General features: G+C 40.0%; 2 protein-coding genes across 7 annotated transcripts in view; both read left to right on the top strand.

Moving 5' to 3' along the window:
* The window catches only part of ZCCHC4 (zinc finger CCHC-type containing 4), a 62752-nt gene extending 53337 nt beyond the window's left edge, over positions 1 to 9415 (top strand). For all 4 annotated transcript variants that reach the window (XM_082389279.1, XM_082389280.1, XM_082389282.1 and 1 more), the window contains one exon: positions 471 to 9415. In XM_082389279.1, coding sequence (XP_082245405.1) covers positions 471 to 511 — 41 coding nt within the window. In that variant the 3' untranslated portion in view covers positions 512 to 9415. The remainder of the gene's footprint in view (positions 1 to 470) is intronic.
* Positions 9416 to 9539: 124 nt separating this feature from the next.
* Positions 9540 to 18283, top strand: part of ANAPC4 (anaphase promoting complex subunit 4) — a 42439-nt gene continuing 33695 nt past the window's right edge. The window contains exons 1-9 of one of the 3 annotated variants that reach the window (XM_082389256.1): positions 9540 to 9630; positions 9751 to 9889; positions 12650 to 12755; positions 14453 to 14585; positions 16123 to 16197; positions 16315 to 16341; positions 16434 to 16478; positions 17129 to 17213; positions 17850 to 17954. In XM_082389256.1, the coding sequence (XP_082245382.1) occupies positions 9761 to 9889; positions 12650 to 12755; positions 14453 to 14585; positions 16123 to 16197; positions 16315 to 16341; positions 16434 to 16478; positions 17129 to 17213; positions 17850 to 17954 (705 nt within the window). In that variant the 5' untranslated portion in view covers positions 9540 to 9630; positions 9751 to 9760. Of the gene's footprint in view, positions 9890 to 12649; positions 12756 to 13923; positions 14091 to 14452; positions 14586 to 16122; positions 16198 to 16314; positions 16342 to 16433; positions 16479 to 17128; positions 17214 to 17849; positions 17955 to 18283 lie in introns of those variants that run through there. The other 2 variants (XM_082389258.1, XM_082389257.1) reach the window with 2 other exon arrangements.

Below are 18283 nucleotides of genomic sequence, written 5' to 3'. Positions count from 1 at the left end.
TTAAGCCTTTTCAGTTTTTTCCATTGTGCTATTTCATTTTTCTACCACTGCTAACTGCCAGTGTATTGGTCTTTTTAATGAAAAATGTAATTCAGGGATTTGGAGATTGAAGTGCTGAGTTGAGCAGTACAGATGTACCAAAAAAAAAAAAAAGAAAGAAAGAAAAACCAACCAAAAAACCTCCCAACTCATTGGCCTGACTATTTACTTCTGTGGTGTGTTTGTCCTGAATAGATTGTTCTAAATCTGTAGTCACCATCTTTCAAAGAAATTTCTTTTCTCAAACATTTTGCTTGGTCAGGACTCTATCTCCTTGTTATTATGGTTAGGATTCTGAGGATTTATGCTTATAATACAGTAAATTCTTTCCCTCTGTTTTCTTATTTGGTTAGCTAGTTAATTAAACTTCAACATAATTACATAATTCACTGTGCTCATTCTACAAAATAATTTAGCACCTTGTTTTTCAGAGCTGTCAGAAAGCAGAAGCAAAGAAAGAGCAATAAGATGAAAATGGAGACCACTAAAGGACAGTCCATGAATCATACATCTGTTACAAGGAAGAAGAAAAGAAGAGAAAGAGCTCATCAATATCTTTGCTCTTAAATGTCCAGTGGCTGGCGAATAAGAAAGATTTATAGTCCAACCTTTGATGCCATTTTCTGAAAGTGCCTCACTGGACTTAAATTCTGTCGCTTTCAAAGGTATGCACCTCTCTAAGCTTGAAAGTAGGCAGGTGGTATTTGCTGGTTTATAGACCTCCTCACCCCCAGCAGCCCCTCTGGAGACCTGGGGAGTTGTTCCATCCTTAGCTGGTTTGCTAGCTCTCAGTGCCTTTTTTCTGTCTTTAAATCTCTTCCAGTCGTATTATTTTAGCCTCTTTTATCTGAAAAATGGGCATAAAGCGTCCTTTTGCAGGAAGAAAGAAGAAAATGAGAATGAAAACCTGAGGTTTTGTTTACATTGAACATAAGAGTATAAGTTCGATATTTTAAATATTAAAGTATTGTACAGTGGCTTAAACCCCACTTGTAAAGAGAAATACAATATATAATTTTTTTTTAGACAGAATCTGAAGATGATGGAAAGAATTTTGACAAAGGCAGTCTAAAGATATAAAGATTATGATTATGGTTACATTATTATTATTAAGTATTTATTTTTCAAATACTTTTTGCAGTTGTCCTTTGATGGTATAGAATCACCTAAATGTTTGTTGAATGAGTGAGGTATTTAGAATTATGACTTGCTCTGTCATCTTCGTGTCTCTTAACCTAGGCAGTATGTTTCTCTCTTTGTAAAAGTAGTAGCAGAAGGCAGGATATTTTGGTGATCCTCATTCCTATTCTAACACTTCCTGGTTGTATGTCCTTAGCCAGGTCATTCATTCTCTAGAAGCTACTGTTTCTTCATTATTATAATGGGGACAATAATAGTTAGACCTCAGGTTTGTTTGTGGTGAAATTAAATGAGGCATATGCCCCTGGCTCTCAGTTCTCCTGTTACCCGTGAGAAACGTTAACAAATGAAGATGGCTGCGGAGCACTAAGGGTAATCACCGGGTGGTCAGGTATTGTAGCATGGAAGGGAGCAGTTTGAACAAACAGTTCATTATCTCCTTAAGACTTAGTAGTTTAGAATGGCTTGCATTTGCACAATGACTTTTCTCTCTTTCCCAAATGACTGCTTTAGAGCAGGTTTGGAGGCATCTCTGCTTGGGCTTAGCTAGCCCTGAGAGTAAAGGTAGAAGAACTGCACTCCATCTGGTATTTAAATTCCACCTGGTATTTAAGTTAGGATGGTTTGTTGCCTGATGTGGAATACGCACATGTGGCCCTGATCAGTGTGGTCCTGGTAGATCAGGCTATATCAAAAGATGAGCTAAGCTCCTGGACTTAACAAGCATCAGAAAACTCTTCTCTTGCCCCCTTTTTAACCTGGGTTCCTGTGGTGATAGGAGAGGCAGATTTTGAGGTGATTGGATGAGATATGAACCTTGTACAATCATTGTGAGAGTTCCCCTCTCTGATTCAGGCATAGATGTGGACATTGCCTGACTTCCATGGTGTCCACGATACCGTGGTTAAAATCTATTGAAATCTCCCCAGAAACTCAGACAGCTGAGGGACCATGACTGCTGAAGAACTGGGTCCTGATGGCCAGTGGTTTTTATCATCACCATATTTTCTTAGTTTTAAGATACCGTCGATTGTAAAATGCATTTTCGATGTAATCATAGCTTTTCAGGGAGAAAACACCTTTATCTCATTAATTGTATATATTAAATTTTAGATGTATCTTTTTTCAGAAATATTGAAATGTGAAAAAAATGTCCATCTTAGTATTGAGCAAATAGGGTATTACTTATAATCAGGAATTTTGTACTTAAAAACTTTGTTACCTCCTTAGAGAGTTAAAAATAGGAAATTTGATGGTTCTGTTTTTTTGTTCAGTTAATACTAATTTTAAGGACTTAATCTCTTTCTTTTCTCAGAGGATAAACTAATAGAATGTAAAAATGTCTCTGGGAGGTAAAGTGTGATGGGAGATGAGGTCATTTGTTCTAATTAGAAATCTGCCTATCTGAACATTAAGATACTTACTCAAAATAGCAATAGAAGAAAATTCCTGAAATTTGACAGATAAAACTTTCTAAGCTTTTTAAAAGGACGTTTTTCTTAAATAACTACAGCTAAATTTCATTCTACTTCTTGTTTATATTATAAAATGTAATGAAATACAGAGTTACTTTGTAAAGGCCCTGGATGATCAGATTTCAGTTTTTTATCCTACATTTAGTCTGATATTTAGACTAATTTATTTCTACAGTACGCCCCAATCTTTTCATCCTATTCTCTTCTTTCTGTTTGGAATATTTCCCTCCATACAGCCGTCTGTTAAAGTCTTATGGAGCCTTTAGGCCCTGGCCCAAGTCCCACTCTCTCCTGGAAAGCCTCACGTGAGTCCCTGATAGCAGCCAGTACCTTCCTCTCCAAACCCCTTCCTATTCTGCGCCACATTTGAGGCACTTTTCATGTATTATTCTGTGATTATATTGACAGATTCTGTTTCCCCGAAAGGTTTCAGTTTCTTCAGGTCAGTACCCACTTCTTTTTTTTTTTTTTTTTTTTTTTAAATTTTTATTTATTTATTTATTTATGGCTGTGTTGGGTCTTCGTTTCTGTGCGAGGGCTTTCTCTAGTTGCGGCAAGCGGGGGCCACTCTTCATCGCGGTGCGCGGGCCTCTCACTATCGCGGCCTCTCTTGTTGCGGAGCACAGGCTCCAGACGCACAGGCTCAGTAATTGTGGCTCACGGGCCTAGTCGCTCTGCGGCATGTGGGATCTCCCCAGACCAGGGCTCGAACCCGTGTGCCCTGCATTGGCAGGCAGATTCTCAACCACTGCGCCACCAGGGAAGCCCCAGTACCCACTTCTTATACTTTCAGGTCTTTCTTATGTATTGTAGGTGCTCAGTAAAAAGTTGATGAAAACATGGAATTTTCTAGAGGTTTTCAGGTGGTCGGTGTATTCATTTGCTAGGGCTGCCATAACAAAAAATCACAGACTGGGTGGCTTAAACAGCAATAATTAACTTTCTCACAGTTCTGGAGCCTGGAAGTCCAAGATCAAGGTGTCTGCTGAATCAGTTCCTGGTGAGATCTCTCTGCCTGGCTTGCAGATGGCACCTTCTCACTGTGTCCTCACATGGTCTTTCTTCTATGTGTGTGCATTCCTGGTGTCTCTCTGTGTCCAAATTTCCTCTTTGTATAAGGATACTAGTCAGATTGGATTAGGGCCCACCCTAATGGCCTCATTTTACTTGTCATCTCCTTTTAAAGGCCCTGTCTCTAAATACAGTTGCTCTCTGAGGTACTGGGGGTTAGGACTTCAACATGCAGATTTGGGGAGACACAATTCATTCCCTAACAGTAAGCATGCCTAAGATATGGAGAGGACTTGCTTTTTTCTCTTTCTTAGAAGGACTGAAAAAAGGAAAACAGACCTAAACAATATTGGGAGGAATTCAGAGCCAACAAGAGGACTGTCCCAACACTGAGGGTTTAAATGTTGGGATGTGCTATGTGAGCAAGATTGGCAGCCTTATCTGGAAGTCTTTAAACTTAGAATAATTCAGCTTTCAAGGTTATTTTAAGAAAAACACTTAAGTTGATTTCTGCCCTTTTTAAAGCAGTTTGTAAAATACTAGGCATCTGGGAGAAGCTTGACTATAGGCAGACATCAGAGAAGTATTGTGGGTTTGGTTCCAGACCACCGCAATAAATTGAGTATCTCAGTGAAGGGAGTTGCATGAATTTTTTGGTTTCCCAGTGCATCTAAAAGTTACATTTATACCACACTGTAGTCTGTTAAGTGTGCAGTAGCATTGTCTAAAAAAAAAATCCACATACCTGAATTTAAAAATACTTTATTACTAAAAAATGCTAAACATCATCTCATAACACAGAGATGCCACAAACCTTCAATTTGTAAAACAAACCACAATATCTGCGAAGCACAATAAAACAAGATATTTAATTTTTAAATATAAAATCACAGCCTATAAAAGGTCCTTCCTTGTCTGATACCACCTCCTTCGTGATGTCCTTGTTGGTGTGTCCAGTGGAACAGTACGTCTCTTACCAGTGAAATAAAAATAGGTGTGTGTTTGTGTGTCTTTTCATTTCTGCTTCTTTTCAGGTACTTAAATCATGCCCTGCATTAGAACAACTCTTTGTGCTTGTTTCCCCCATGTAGATTAGAAACTCGTTGATGGTAGGGGCCTGTGGACATCATCGTGAATGTTCACTGGCTCCCTGAGCTGTGTCTTGCACACGGTGATATCAGAGACAACCAGTTGCAGTATGCATGGCCTCATTCCTCCTCCCACAAGCCTGGGAAGCAGGCGCCTAGGCTAACACCATTCTCCACCCTCCAAGTAGAAGCTGCTCCTAAATATGGACCGGGTGAATGGAGATGGCCACTTACGCCCCCAAACCCAACTGTGCCGCCTGTCAGTAAGACGCTAATACACTTAGAGCTGCCCAAGGAAGAAAAGCTTAAAAAAATGCAAAGGAAAATCCAATTTGACCTACTTGATGCAGTTTTAATTGGAACATTAGGACATGGGTAAAATTACTTGAGGGTCAGCTAGAAGGTCACTGCAAAAAAGTGAAGATAAGAACTCTACTATTTGATTTCAAGCGACTTAGTATAAATGTTAACTCAGCAAGACTGGGGGAAAAAAGCACCAAAAGTAAGCAAGCAGATCTCAGAGATCTGAGGGGTGAGTTTTATCCCATTAGCTGGACAGCCACAAGATTCTCACACTACTGTGTTGCTTAGTACCCCTGCAGACTAGCAGTGTGACATCCGGTGATCTCTAAGAAACGAAGGCTGATTAGATGGGCCAGCTTCTTCATCTGAAAATGTGGAGGTGAGGAATGGGAGAAAACTAGAGGTAGACAGCCTAAACATTCCACATGCTTAAAGAGGACAAAAGGAAATAAAAGTTGCTGCCTGCTAACTTTACAATTAATACATGAGCCAGGTGAGTCAAATAAAATGAAAAGTAACTAATTCTACCACCCAGACATAGCCACTGTCACACGTATGTGTGTGTTCTTCCAAAGATAGTTTGTGTAAAAGCTATATAGACACTCTAAAATTTCCCCCACAAAAATGGAATTATTAAAATATACTGTTTGTAATCCTCTCCTTCTCATAAACATGTTGTGAACACCAATTCATACCTGTAACAACAGTTCTTCTTCTTCAGTATGCATGTACTGTATTTAATCAGTCTCATGGTTGGACATCTAAGTTGTTTGCATTTTTCACTAGTGTAAACAACTCTATGGTGAACGTACTTATACTCAAATCTTATTTCCTTAAGGTAAGTTCCTATACATACGAATACTGGTTCTGTAGCTCTTAGAACTTTTTTTCCAGATGGGAGTCACATGAGTTGGTCTCCGAACAGCAACTGAAGTGGTCGTGGGAGAAAAGCAAAGCACCACGAACTGATAGTCTAGACCCACATCTCCCAGACGCACTTCAAACGTAAAACCACCCTTTGAGTAGTAATGATCGATTGTCATATTGAACACTATGGATGGGCCGCTTCGCCACCATCATTCCCACCCGTTCCATTGTGTGCCTGCTGTGGGATTTGGGGGAGGGTTGACTGACATCCGCTCCAGCTTTTGGGGAGGACTTTTTATTGGGCATAATTCCATCCCCTTTACCTGCGAGTGATTTCAGCAAGGCTCACGATAGGGGCTGGTCTAATTACAACGCCAGCTCAGTACTTTAGTCTTGTGACTGGTGAAGAGATGCTCTTTCTTCCTTCTGAATGAGGAAGCCTGTAGCTCCAGGTGCTGTCGGCAGTCTTCCAGCAACCACATGGGGAGCCAGCCTCATGGTAGTGCACACCTTCAGCTGGGTCGCTGGTGACTCCAAGTTGCTGGATCTAGTCTGCCCTGAAGTTGGCCCCATGACTGGACTTGTAATTTACATGAGCCGACACATTCTAGTTATTACTTGTGCCACTGCAACCATGGCAGGGCAGAGAGATTCTATCACTAACATTTATTTTTTTCCAGCAAATCCAGTTAATTTGCTTATTTTGTATGTTTCACTTATTTTATGACTTCAAAATAGGCCTCTCAAAATAACAGCCTTTCCACCTGGCCTGGATCAGTCACATCCCACACAACTCCATCTTCCATCCCTGTACACTGTGAGTCCCACATCTCTGCTCAGGCCCTGACCTTTCCCCTTCACACCTGCCTTTTCAGCTGCCTTTTGTCCATCACAGACGGATTTTCACACCACACCTCCACCCGAACATAGTCCTCACTGAACTCCTTTGCTCTGGTCTACTTTCCCTCCCTTCCCCTCATACTTCCCTCATATCCCACCCCACCCAACAACAACCAGTTCTCTACTCCCTGAGTCTGTGCACCCAAATATCCCGACCTGTCTTGACTACTCCCTTGCTTTCATTCCCCCAATCTAATCAATAATCTGTTCTTGTTATCCTACTTCAGAAATGTCTCTGGAATCACCTCCTGCAACCCCCCTCTCTCCTCCCCCACCTCTGCCCAACTAGTCTTCCTTCCTTTCTAACCCATCATCAGCCTTGGCACAAGAATTAAGGTCTTGCATGACCGATGAACCAGTGTGATGCCGTCAACAACACGCCCCTCCGCCAACAACCTCTGTTCTCAACTTCCCGCCTTTCAGAATCCAACCCCACACCGTTATAACATGTGGAAAGGTGCCATCGGTGTGAGCTAGCCCAGGGGGTGTAGTAATCAAAGAAACAGCCCAGCTACCAAAAAATTATTTCAAAAGAGCTAGCCACTGCATTTTCTTTTCAAGCACTAGGAAGAGGATAGATTAGATATAGATATATACATCATGGGAATTATTAAAGTCTATTTTCTCTTCATTTCCCTCACCCCTTTCCCACCTCCCACTCTGCACATTTGTATCTCCTGTCCTTGCCTTCTTAAAAAGCACTAATGCCTGATCTCTGGGCCTTTCCCCCTTTTCCTTTTGATCCTGTGCCACATAAGCACAAGTAAACCAATTTGACAAAGCAGTGTTTTCCTTAGAGAATGGGTAAGGCAAAGAAATGGAGTGGGTAAAGCCAAAGTCTCCTTTATGGGGCAGTGAGAAAAAAGAAAAGGCTGGAAACACCGTGTGTTAATAGCTCTTGTCCTATGGCTACTTTGGATCATTTCCAGTAACAATCCCTGCCACCCACTCCCACTGACACGCATGAGGTGCTATGGCCACATCTGGAACTTCACACCTATGCTGTTTCCTGTGTTGTTATACATGCCTTCTGGGTAATTCATACTCTTCTGTGAAGGTTTCATAATATGCAGGTAGTTACTCTCCCCTGTCTTGTAGCACTGAGTGTATAGTTCTATTAACAGTCCTTTCCATGTGTTGTATAAGGGTTCATATTCAGGATAAGTTTCTGGAAAATGGGCATTCAGTTTTCATAAGATTGTTAAGCGGATAAAGATATTGGACCCCCACCATGTAGATTATCTATTGCCACCTGTTAGAGGATGGAGAAGGTATCTTGAGATCAGACTATGAGGCAGGCAGCTATTATATAATCCATGGATCCGCTTATCTGGTAACTTACAGGATGGGATCAAGCAGACAACGGTCTGGAAGCATTCACAGCTGCACTCGGCATCGCCGAAGGACCACTGGGACAATTTTATAGTTCACCTAGAGAAACAGGAAGTGCATTCGTTAAGTCAAGATTTATGAATGGGTAACTAGTCTTGTGGGTGCCAGGAATACGTCAGGGAAGGTCTTCATCATTGCTTGGGGACTAACAGAGCATAGAGACCACCTGGTCCTAATGATTATTAAACAATTATCTATTAACTACAATGCCCTTGACAGAGAAGTGATTTACCGCACAGTACAGTCCTGGGTAGGGCAGTGGAAGGACGGGAGGAACTGTACGTGCCCAAGGTGGCATCAGTTGTGCTAACAATCACACACCACCCCAGAACATTAAATAATACCCAAAAACGCATTTCATGAATAACAAAGGCAAGTCCATTCTCACCTTAGGATATTGCCTGTGGGTGAATTTGGGGGACATGCTAAACTGTTTGCAGAAAAAGCAAGGGAAAAAGCCCATCTCAGGAAGCAGGGTAAACATCAGGAGTTACAAATCGCCTGGCACAAAAGAGTGCCTCGAATATTTGTTGCTGAATGAATTAGTCTACCTCTGTCACCTTCGTCCTAGGGGCTAGATCCAGACAGAGGGCAGGAAGACGGGGCTTGTTGCAAGCTGAAGATCCTGCCTCCTTTCTACTTTGAACAAGTAAAACAAGTGAAAGGTAGATGGCTTCCTACCACAGACTTTAAGATCAAGAATCACAGGATGATACTGTTACACTCTCTTAACCAGGTTCATAACTTGTGGAAACTTTTAAACAAGTTAACACATTTAAACGTGTAACAAGAAGCATCAGATGGGTTCTGATTCACATAACCCGCCAGGCTGACCTGTGAACCTTACAAGGCAGAGCCTCTGTCCCGTGCATTTGTGTAGCTCAGGCTCCTTCACATAGTAGATGCTCCAATAGCTACGGGACAAATCCTGGCTGAGCCCACAGTCCTCATTTATTATGGTGGGGGTTACTACTACTACTAAGTTGTAGGCATGGAATAAAGAATCAAGATATTTGCCTATGTCAGAGGTTTTAGAGTAGGACTCTCCTACCCTGGCTGCAAAGTGGCAGCACCTAGAGCGTTTTAATAAATATTGGTCCCATTCCGTATTAATTCTCTTTTAATCGGTCTGGGGTGCTGCCTGGGCAGGGGGTTTAAAAACAAACAACAAAAAAAAACCCTCTCTACTGAGCACCCAGGGCTGAGACCCACTGGTTCACGGATCCACTGGTTCAGAAACTATCGAAGAGGTTCCGGCGGTTCGAGACCGCGCCTCCGTGCTCTCGCGAGGAAGTCCGGGTACCGGAAGTGCCCGGAGCGCGCGCGCACGCGCGGCGGCAGCTGCAAACTCGCTGGGGGAGAACGGGAGGCAGAGGCTGTCCCGGTTGCGTTGGCTGCCGTGGGGCATCTAGCAGGTACCGCCACCATCCGGGCTCTGTGCGAAGGGCCGGGGGCGGAGGCGGCGCCGGCGCCGGGCCCGGGCAGGGCGGCCCCGGGGGGCCCCTGCCGGCCTCCGATTAGGGGTGTTTTTGCAGGGCCGCCCCAATGTTGCGTTTCCCGACCTGTTTCCCGTCCTTCCGGGTGGTGGGAGAGAAGCAGCTACCGCAGGAGATCATCTTCCTGGTCTGGTCACCCAAGCGGGATCTCATTGCTCTAGCCAATACGGCGGGCGAGGTGAGTGAGCCGGCGTGCAGCCCCGAGGACACCGAGCCCGGGCCACCTGTGTACCCCGCCCCTTCCTCCAGCCCTGCTGAAAACTTTAAGTGAATCTAAGGGGCCATATATGGGAAAGGTCATTTATACGCCCACCTCCCGCATTTTATGGCCAGAACAACAGTTTTCATGCAGCTTAACGCAGTCATACAGTCCTGCATCCCCAAGGCTTTCAGTTATTTGTTAAGTGGGCTTTTTAAAGGCTCATGTGTCACTCATGAGCTAGACATAGTAGTAGGTCCACAGACTCTGCAGTTAGTTTACTTGCCGTTCAGGCAGAAGAAAGATGGGTTATTGTCAGACTTGAGTTGCGAATGTGCGTGTCTATAGCTGCCACGGAGGATGTTTAAGAATCTTTATTCTGTTGTCCAAGTTTTATAGAATGGGTTGGATAGCTATCACTGGATTCCTGATGGAATGTGCATGAGTGTTGTCAGTTAGCATTTCTAGTTCACATTGTATTGCGCTTCATCCAGTGTAACTGGGTTGTAAATTTCTGCTGTGAGTTTTTAGTTACTTGGCAGCCATTTTGTAAGGAAACCTTCACCTTGGCTTCTTTACTCCTTTGACCTTTTGGCAGGTTTCCTGATAGTTATCTGGCCAGGTGAGAGTTGTGTGGTGTGCAGCCAACCTTGGAAACTAGGTGGTAAAGAGAACTTAGCAGTCAGGGAAACTTAGCAGCCTGCAAAACTGTGTTGACTGTCACGACCTCGTTGCCAGGGTATTGATATCTGCTTTCTCAAGGCCCTGTATGAAATCTTCTAGTCTCCCTCCACTGCCAGGGTGTTTTGGAACGCTGTCCTGGCCCTGAGAGGAGTGCAGGTAGTACAGCCACAACAGTAGGAGAGAAGGGAGAGAATAGGAGCATCACTGTGATCAGATGGATAGATGCAATCAATTGCGGGCATTTGTTGCTTCCGTTTTCTCAGTGAAGAAGAAGGGGCGCTTTTTAGGAGTGAGGATGGAGAAGAAAATATTGGAATTTTGAGGAGAAAAGAGAGGTACGAAAAAGCTGACAAGTGGACTGGTGAAACTTGGTAGGATTGTTCGTCAGTATTAAGAGCCACATGAGGTTAGTGATTTTGTAGTGAAACTAGTGAGCATGGTTGTATGTTTTTTCTGTTCAGTTGTATGGGTGCAGGCATGGTTGGGTTTAACCAGAGTTGTTGTGACTAACTGTGACAAAGCAAGAGAGATGCAAGGGGGTTGAAGTTATATGTAAGAGGAATGATTGTAATGATGAACTTTGGATTATAACCCGATTAAGTAGGGAAGTGAGGTCACCTGTCGGGTGAGGGACAAGGAGTTGGTCAGTGGTAGAGTCAATGGCTTGTATGTCTTGGTGAGGTTGAAGAATTGAAGTTGGGTATCTGGGATGAGCAGGAGAGATACAGGTGGTGATGGAAAGTGGGAGGTTTGCAACTGAAGATTATGGCAGCATTTGTAGTTGTTGGTAATGACAAGGTCACAGGCATGACCCTGGGAGTGACTGAGGTGAGGTAGAGGATGTGATCATTGAAGAAGAGGTAGTTGAGCACCAAAAAGTCAGGACGTTGTATCTCTTGAAATCACCAAGAATGGTGATGAGTAGTGTTGGAAAGCATGAGTGAGCCAGACAGGAGTCCAAATCTCCCAGGAATGGGAGGGGTGGGGGGGATGGCCTAGGAGTCTATAGGTGACTGCAGTTAAGAGGGATAGCAGGCGGTATGGTCTGATTGCATATGATTCAAAGTTAGAGGATTTTAGAGAAGAGAAGAAAAACCAGCCAGAAATGGCATCAAGGAGGAAATCTACTTTATCTCCTAGCCCAGCAGTAGTACAGGGGACATGGTGTGCAAAATGGCCACCACCTGAGAATCCTGTAGGGAAGCAGTGTCCTCAGGTGAGAAGTACATTTCAGGGAAGACAGTGAAGATACAGGGGATCTTGATACCTGACCATGAATTCCAGAGGGCACAGAGGAAGGGTTTCAGAAGTAAGGAAAGTCAGAGATGGGCTCAGAAAAGAGCACTGGGTCTCGGGGATGAGCGATTCCTTGGAGTCCTGGCTTCCCTGTAACCAAGAGTAAAGGAAGGATGCTATGAGATAAGGCAGGGAGTGGTAAAGCTGTGAGTGCAGGGAACTAAGAAGGTGTGTGTGGGGGGGGGAATCTTCAGGAGCACATGCAGTTCGAGGCCTTTTCTTCATTTCTCCCGGTTGTATAGAGGATAGAGTAGGGACAGTTTTACTTTTAAAGCACAAGGAGCTCCAGGGCATAATCTTGATCCTCTAAGGTGGGAATATACCCGGTGGAAATGGAAATTTAGAATGACTAAGTGACTTGTCTGAGATCCTTGGCCAGTAAGTGACACAGCTGAAATTGTCTGATTCCAAGTTTAGTGTTACTTGATCTTATACAGCTGCCTTTCTAGTTCTGTTTGTGTCCTTTATTGCTTTTTTCGTTATCTTCTTGGACAGCCTTATTCCTTTCTAAAAGATAAGTCTCTTATTGACATGAAAGTTAGGAAATGTATAGGGTACAGGATTAAATTAGACCTTGTTTCACCCATTTCTTTGAAAATACCTTAAGTTCATTCAGACACTTTTGTCTTCAAATTTCTTCTGATAGCTAAATATTATACTTGATATGATTTTTAAAAAATTTTATAGTGGGAATCTAGGTATATTTTAGTTTTGGAAATGGATTTTTTATTATTTGCTATTGTACCTGTTTTGTCTCAGGTTTTACTTCATCGACTTGCAAGTTTTCATCGAGTTTGGAGTTTTCCACCAAATGAAAATACAGGAAAGGAAGTGACCTGTCTTGCTTGGAGACCAGATGGCAAACGTAATGATAGTATTGTAAAAAATACATTTTTGTTTTTCAGAAGGAGTATTCTGTAAAGAGAACTTATTTCCAGAAAGAATTTATTCTTATTATATACTAGAATTCTAAATTTGGGAACTTTGTTTTTTCAAATGCTTTAAAGTGTTTTCATAGAACTCAGATTACTTCTACCATCTTGTTTCTTGGCAAAGATATCTCTAAAATGAAATCTGACTTCTTGGCAAGGATAAGGCTGAAAAGAAATTTGATGGGAATATACAAAGTACTTTGGTTTTGTTCTTCCGCTATTGTGTTGTCCTGCATTGTTTGCCCTAAGCTTCATTTGTCACTCACTAGTCAGTTCAGTGCCATCATGGCCCTTTTCTCCCCAGAATGTGTTTTAGCATTAAATGCGTGGCTCATAAATATTCTCTCTGCACATTTGCTTGCCTCACCTGAAGGACTGTCAGTTCTGACCCGCTTCCTTCAAATTCTGTGTGATCTGACTCCTCTTGGTGCCCTGTGTGTTGTAGCTTGCTGCATTGCAGCTCTGAGGACTGAACTCTCCTCTTCCATGTGTTGTTACAAGGACAGTCATTGTTTGAGCTGTTGTACATGTCCAGTCAGCACAGGAAAATGCTACAAATCATACAGCTTAAAGTTCATGTGTATCATTGGTGCTTAAAAAAAAAAAAAAGAATTGTTTCTGTAAAATGATATGTACTCCTCATTGCTTACTTTTTTCCTAGATAAATATAAGTATGTAAAAATGCCCTGAAAGCCTATCACTTTACAGATAACAACTATTTTTGTCTGTACTCATCTTGCTCCGTTCTTGTTTCATCTTTTACGTAAAAACAAAATATGTGTAAAATTAGAGAACTTTTGTAAGTAACAATTTGAGATCTTGCACTATTCATCCAAAAATGCCACGATCTCAAAAATCAGGAAGGTCAGTGTGTGTGAAAATGTATTTAAGTAGATGATATTTTTATCATTAAAAAATGTCTTGTGATTTTCGACAGTAAAATAGGGTTTTTTTTGGTAATGATTATTTCAAGGTTGCTTTAAATCGTTTTGAAGAAGAGGAGACTTGGATTGCCTCACATCTAGCAAAGCTGCATGTATTGGTATACAGTGAAATTCACAGCCCTCTATTTAGAAATTCTTCAATTTGATATGTTAGGAAGATGTTAATGACTTATGTAGAGAAACTATACTAGGTAATTCAGCCACAGTGAAAAGAAGAAGACCCATCAGTATTTGATGGCCCTGTTCATTAAGGGTTAGAAATGAAAAAGAGGAATAAAAAACCTTCCAAGAACCAAGCAGATGAAATCACTTTTCAGCTTTTAGGTGGGGACCAATATGTCTTGGTGATAACGATATTATTGTTTATTTGTTGATGCCTGTTCTGTATTTTCTGCTTGGCATCAAGGTTCCAGTCTAGAGGCTCTGATATGTAAGATGTTAAGAACAGTGCCCGAGAAAGTAGTAGATTGCTCATGAAAGTTTGAGCATTTGAAAATAAGCGTAGGTGTAACAGCATAACTATATGCAAAAATATCTTTTTTTTTTTTTAGTTATTTAAAGCAAGGATTTGGCCTTAAATCATTTCTATGATTATGATGTATTTAAAATAGTAAAATTGGGGAAGCAATGAAATACCCATTTTTCTCAAATATTATACTAACTTATTCTGATTATTTCTTCTTTAGTTTTGGCCTTTGCTCTTGCTGACACCAAGAAAATCGTTTTGTGTGATGTAGAAAAACCTGAAAGTTTGCACTCATTTTCTGTGGAGGCTCCAGTTTCTTGTATGCATTGGATGGAAGTGACCGTCGAGAGCAGGTTGAGTAATAAAAAAAGAAAAACCCCAGTAATCACAGTAGGATGTTTTTGAAATTCTCATTTTTTAAAAGTGGAAACTTAGGAGTATCTGGGTGTTGAGTATGTGTACATGGCATTTAACTTTTTGTTTTAAGCTTATCAAAATGCAATTTTTTTAATGCTCTGTTGGGTTTTTTTTCTCTTGAAAAAAATCTCTTTTCTTATTGGAGCAGTAATGCCTCAGTGGCCAAGATTTTTCTTTTCAGTTATTTTTAACAGTTTATATCGATGACTTATACATTCAAGGAATATTAATTAAAATTATTGATTAGCAAATTGAGGCTCTGTTTTCCTTTTCACCATATATTTCACCTGGAGCTTTGTGTTTTTGTGTCTCAGTAAATATTCTTAGAGTACAAAAAGTGCTGAATTGAGCATTCTGTTTTGATGCTGAATGGGTTCTTTCTGTGTTCATGGTCCCTATAGTTTCCTTATTTTGTGAAAATAATTTTGCCTTAGTCTGTGAAGTCAAGTACTATGCCAGGTTTGCAGTAAAGATGGCTTAAAGGATCAATGGGCTTAGTGAATACTGAAAATAAAAGTTTCTTTTTTGAGGAAATATGATAATTTTCTTTCCATTCTAATTAAGTTTTAAGTTAATATCAAATGAATTTGTAAATCCTGGTTATTAATTGACATATTTCCTAAGGAAGGGACTGTAAAGCATTAGATAACAAGGTCTAGCCTGGGGTTTGAAATTCACTGTAGATAAAACAGTGATTAATCCATCATCAAATAATCAAAGGTTGTAAATGGTCATGTGAATTCATAGAAGATTAGAAGAACAGAATATACCATGTAATTTCTATCCCAGTCCAGTAACCTGCTAAGTGTATTCCTAACACACTTTCCATTAAGAGTTCAGAAATATTATGTGGAGATTCCAGGGTCTCTCAGGACACTGCTTTTTCACCTTCTTACTCATTTATTTCCAGCCATATTCGGAGGTAGGATTGAAAAAAAGGGGCGGGGGGATAAATAAGACTGTTTCAAAATACGTGGTGTCATCTTATGTACCTGCTGGGTTTTTACATCTTCACATGTATGTAAGCCATAGAAGCCATCATTACATTATATAATAATTGCAGTGTTCTTTACAGTTACTCTTGGAACTCGTATGTTCAGTGTTGGTTCTTAGAGGAGAGTTAAGTCAGTCTGTATCTGGTGCTGATACTGAATACATTTGAATACATTTCATATGCTGAGAAAATTGTTTATAAATATTTGTTCCTCTAAATGTAAAGTGGGTAGGCTGATTTTTTTTCCCAGAAATAAAGTTATAAGTAAATGAAGAAATTCCAACTTTTCTATTTCTTGTTTGTGATTGTTATAGTGACTATTTTACAGTGGTAAACTGTGTGTGGCATCTGTTTACTTGGTAATGTGTAAAATTATGTATAAAATTGGGCATTTAAAAAAATTAGTATTTTTTAATGGAAAGAAACGTAGAATCTTTGTTTTTATAATGCTTGTTTTTGTTTTGTTTTCACCTTTTTAGTGTTCTAACGTCCTTTTATAGTTCTGAGGATGAATCAAATCTTCTCTTACCTAAACTTCCTACACTGCCAAAAAAGTAAGTGTCAGAGTTTAATTTCATTGGAATTAATCTTGCAGATTTCTTTCCTTTCCTTTTAACACTATGACAATTTTCTCATGTGTTTTAAAAAATGCATTTCTGTTTTTTTTCTAGTTATAGCAATACCTCAAAAATATTTAGGTAAGATATGCCTTTTTTCTTTTCAAGTAAGATAATCTTTTATTATTTGAAAGATATAGTTAAAGATAACCCAATTTATTTTTATATTTTAGTGAAGAAAATTCTGATGAAATTATTAAGCTTTTGGGAGACGTCAGGTAAATCTTGCAGATATCTTAAATATTTAACAAGTCTTATTTTCTTAAATTTGATATTTGATATTTGAGGCAGTTTTTAGACTAAAGTTCCAAGGACAGTTTCCTTATTTGTCATGTTATTTCATTGCTGACAAATACCTCTGAACAATAAACAGACAATATCTATTATTTACTCGTTTGTATTCTATGATACTTGGTTGTGTCAAGTTTAATATTAAGATGTACTTTTATTTTAAAAAGTAAAGGAGGGTGGAAGTGCTAGAGTTTCTAAAATTTAAATTTAAATGTTCAAGTTCTTTAAGCTCACTTAATGCATTTAGCATCAGAGTCATGATAAAACTGTTGGCGCTTTATATTAACTGGAAAAGAGATGATTTTGTTATTGAGAGTATACAAATATAATCATCATTAAAATAATATATTCTTATTTTACTGTAAACTGATGTTTTTTAGGCTGGATGAAATTTATGTTGTTCCTTTGAAAGAAAGGAGTAAGCCCAATGTGATTGAGTCTTGGTGAATTTGTTGGGGGATTCAGCTCCCCCACAAGGAAGCTTGAACATGCAGATTATGTGAGGGCAGGAGCACGTCTTGGTTTAAGAACTCGCTCCTCTCTGTTGTCCTCAGCTTGTTGCATTATTTTTAATTAGGCTTAATATTCTTGTCCTTGGAGGAAGCTCTGCATTTATTGAGCTTTATGCTTATGGAATGTTCAAAATTGCTCGAGTCACTGGGGTAAGTTTTTCTTTAAAATCTTCCTTTTTGTTTCTCTTAGAATATAGCAGCTGACTGATTTATGGAAAAAGAATAAAACATTACTTTTCTTCTTAATTTCATTTATTGGAATTATTTGTTCTTAAATGTTAAAAGGATAATTTTCCTACTAAGAATAGTGATATGATGTCTGTGAAGATCAGGGGCTCTTAGTGGAATTAGTCAAAATTGTTTTTCTTAACAGAAAGATTGGTATGATACACTGGATTATGATTTAATGTTTTTCTAGCCTTGTGGTGTTTAAGAGCTACACTTTGTGATTGGAATTTGATAAACGTCATCAGAAGCAGTCTTATGCTCTGTCTCGGTCTTCTCTGTATCTTTTTCTTCTTATTCTTACAGTTCCCTAAAAGGGTAGAAAATGTTATAGGCTCTGTGGGAACGTTAGTTCTCCAACACTTAGTTTGGGCCCCTTGTTGGGGGTGTGTGTTTGTGTCCTTGCAACTAAGAGGACACATGCCTTCATGTGCCACGTGTGTGGCAGGAGCCAAGCATGTGTTTCTGCTTTTTAGAGCTCTGAATATTTGCCTCCTATATTGTAAGCAGATGCAGTCTAGCAATAACACTAAATATAATGGAGATTTGACTGTTTTACAGATTATTGGTACTTGTCTTGCATTATGTCTATCAAGTGATTTGAAATCATTGTCAGTGGTCACAGAAGTTTCCACCACTGGTGCCCCAGAAGTTTCATACTTTCAGGTGAGTACTGGAACCTAATAGCAGCAGAGGGTAAATATATATTTTTAAAGGTTTTATAGTTTTTTATTATCCATTTCACTGGATTCTAATGGTCATTAAAACAAAACAAAGCAAAAAAATCGACTTGGAGCTTCTAAGACTTATATATAGAGTCTTACTGGTGAATACCTTACTATTCCAATGACACAGCATAATTAATATGGTCTATTAGTGACCATATTAACTCGTTGCTATACCAGTTCCATCTTTGTACCAAGTGTTTTCTTTGGATTCTGACCCTAATAATAATAAAAGCTAATATTTATTAATTGTTTAATATGTGCCCAGTA

The sequence above is a fragment of the Balaenoptera borealis genome (genome assembly GCF_965194805.1).
Source record: "Balaenoptera borealis genome assembly, chromosome: 4".
NCBI classification, from domain to species: domain Eukaryota; kingdom Metazoa; phylum Chordata; class Mammalia; order Artiodactyla; family Balaenopteridae; genus Balaenoptera; species Balaenoptera borealis.
The sequence above is the reverse complement of the archived record's forward strand: the minus strand, read 5'-3'. Positions and strand labels throughout refer to the sequence as shown.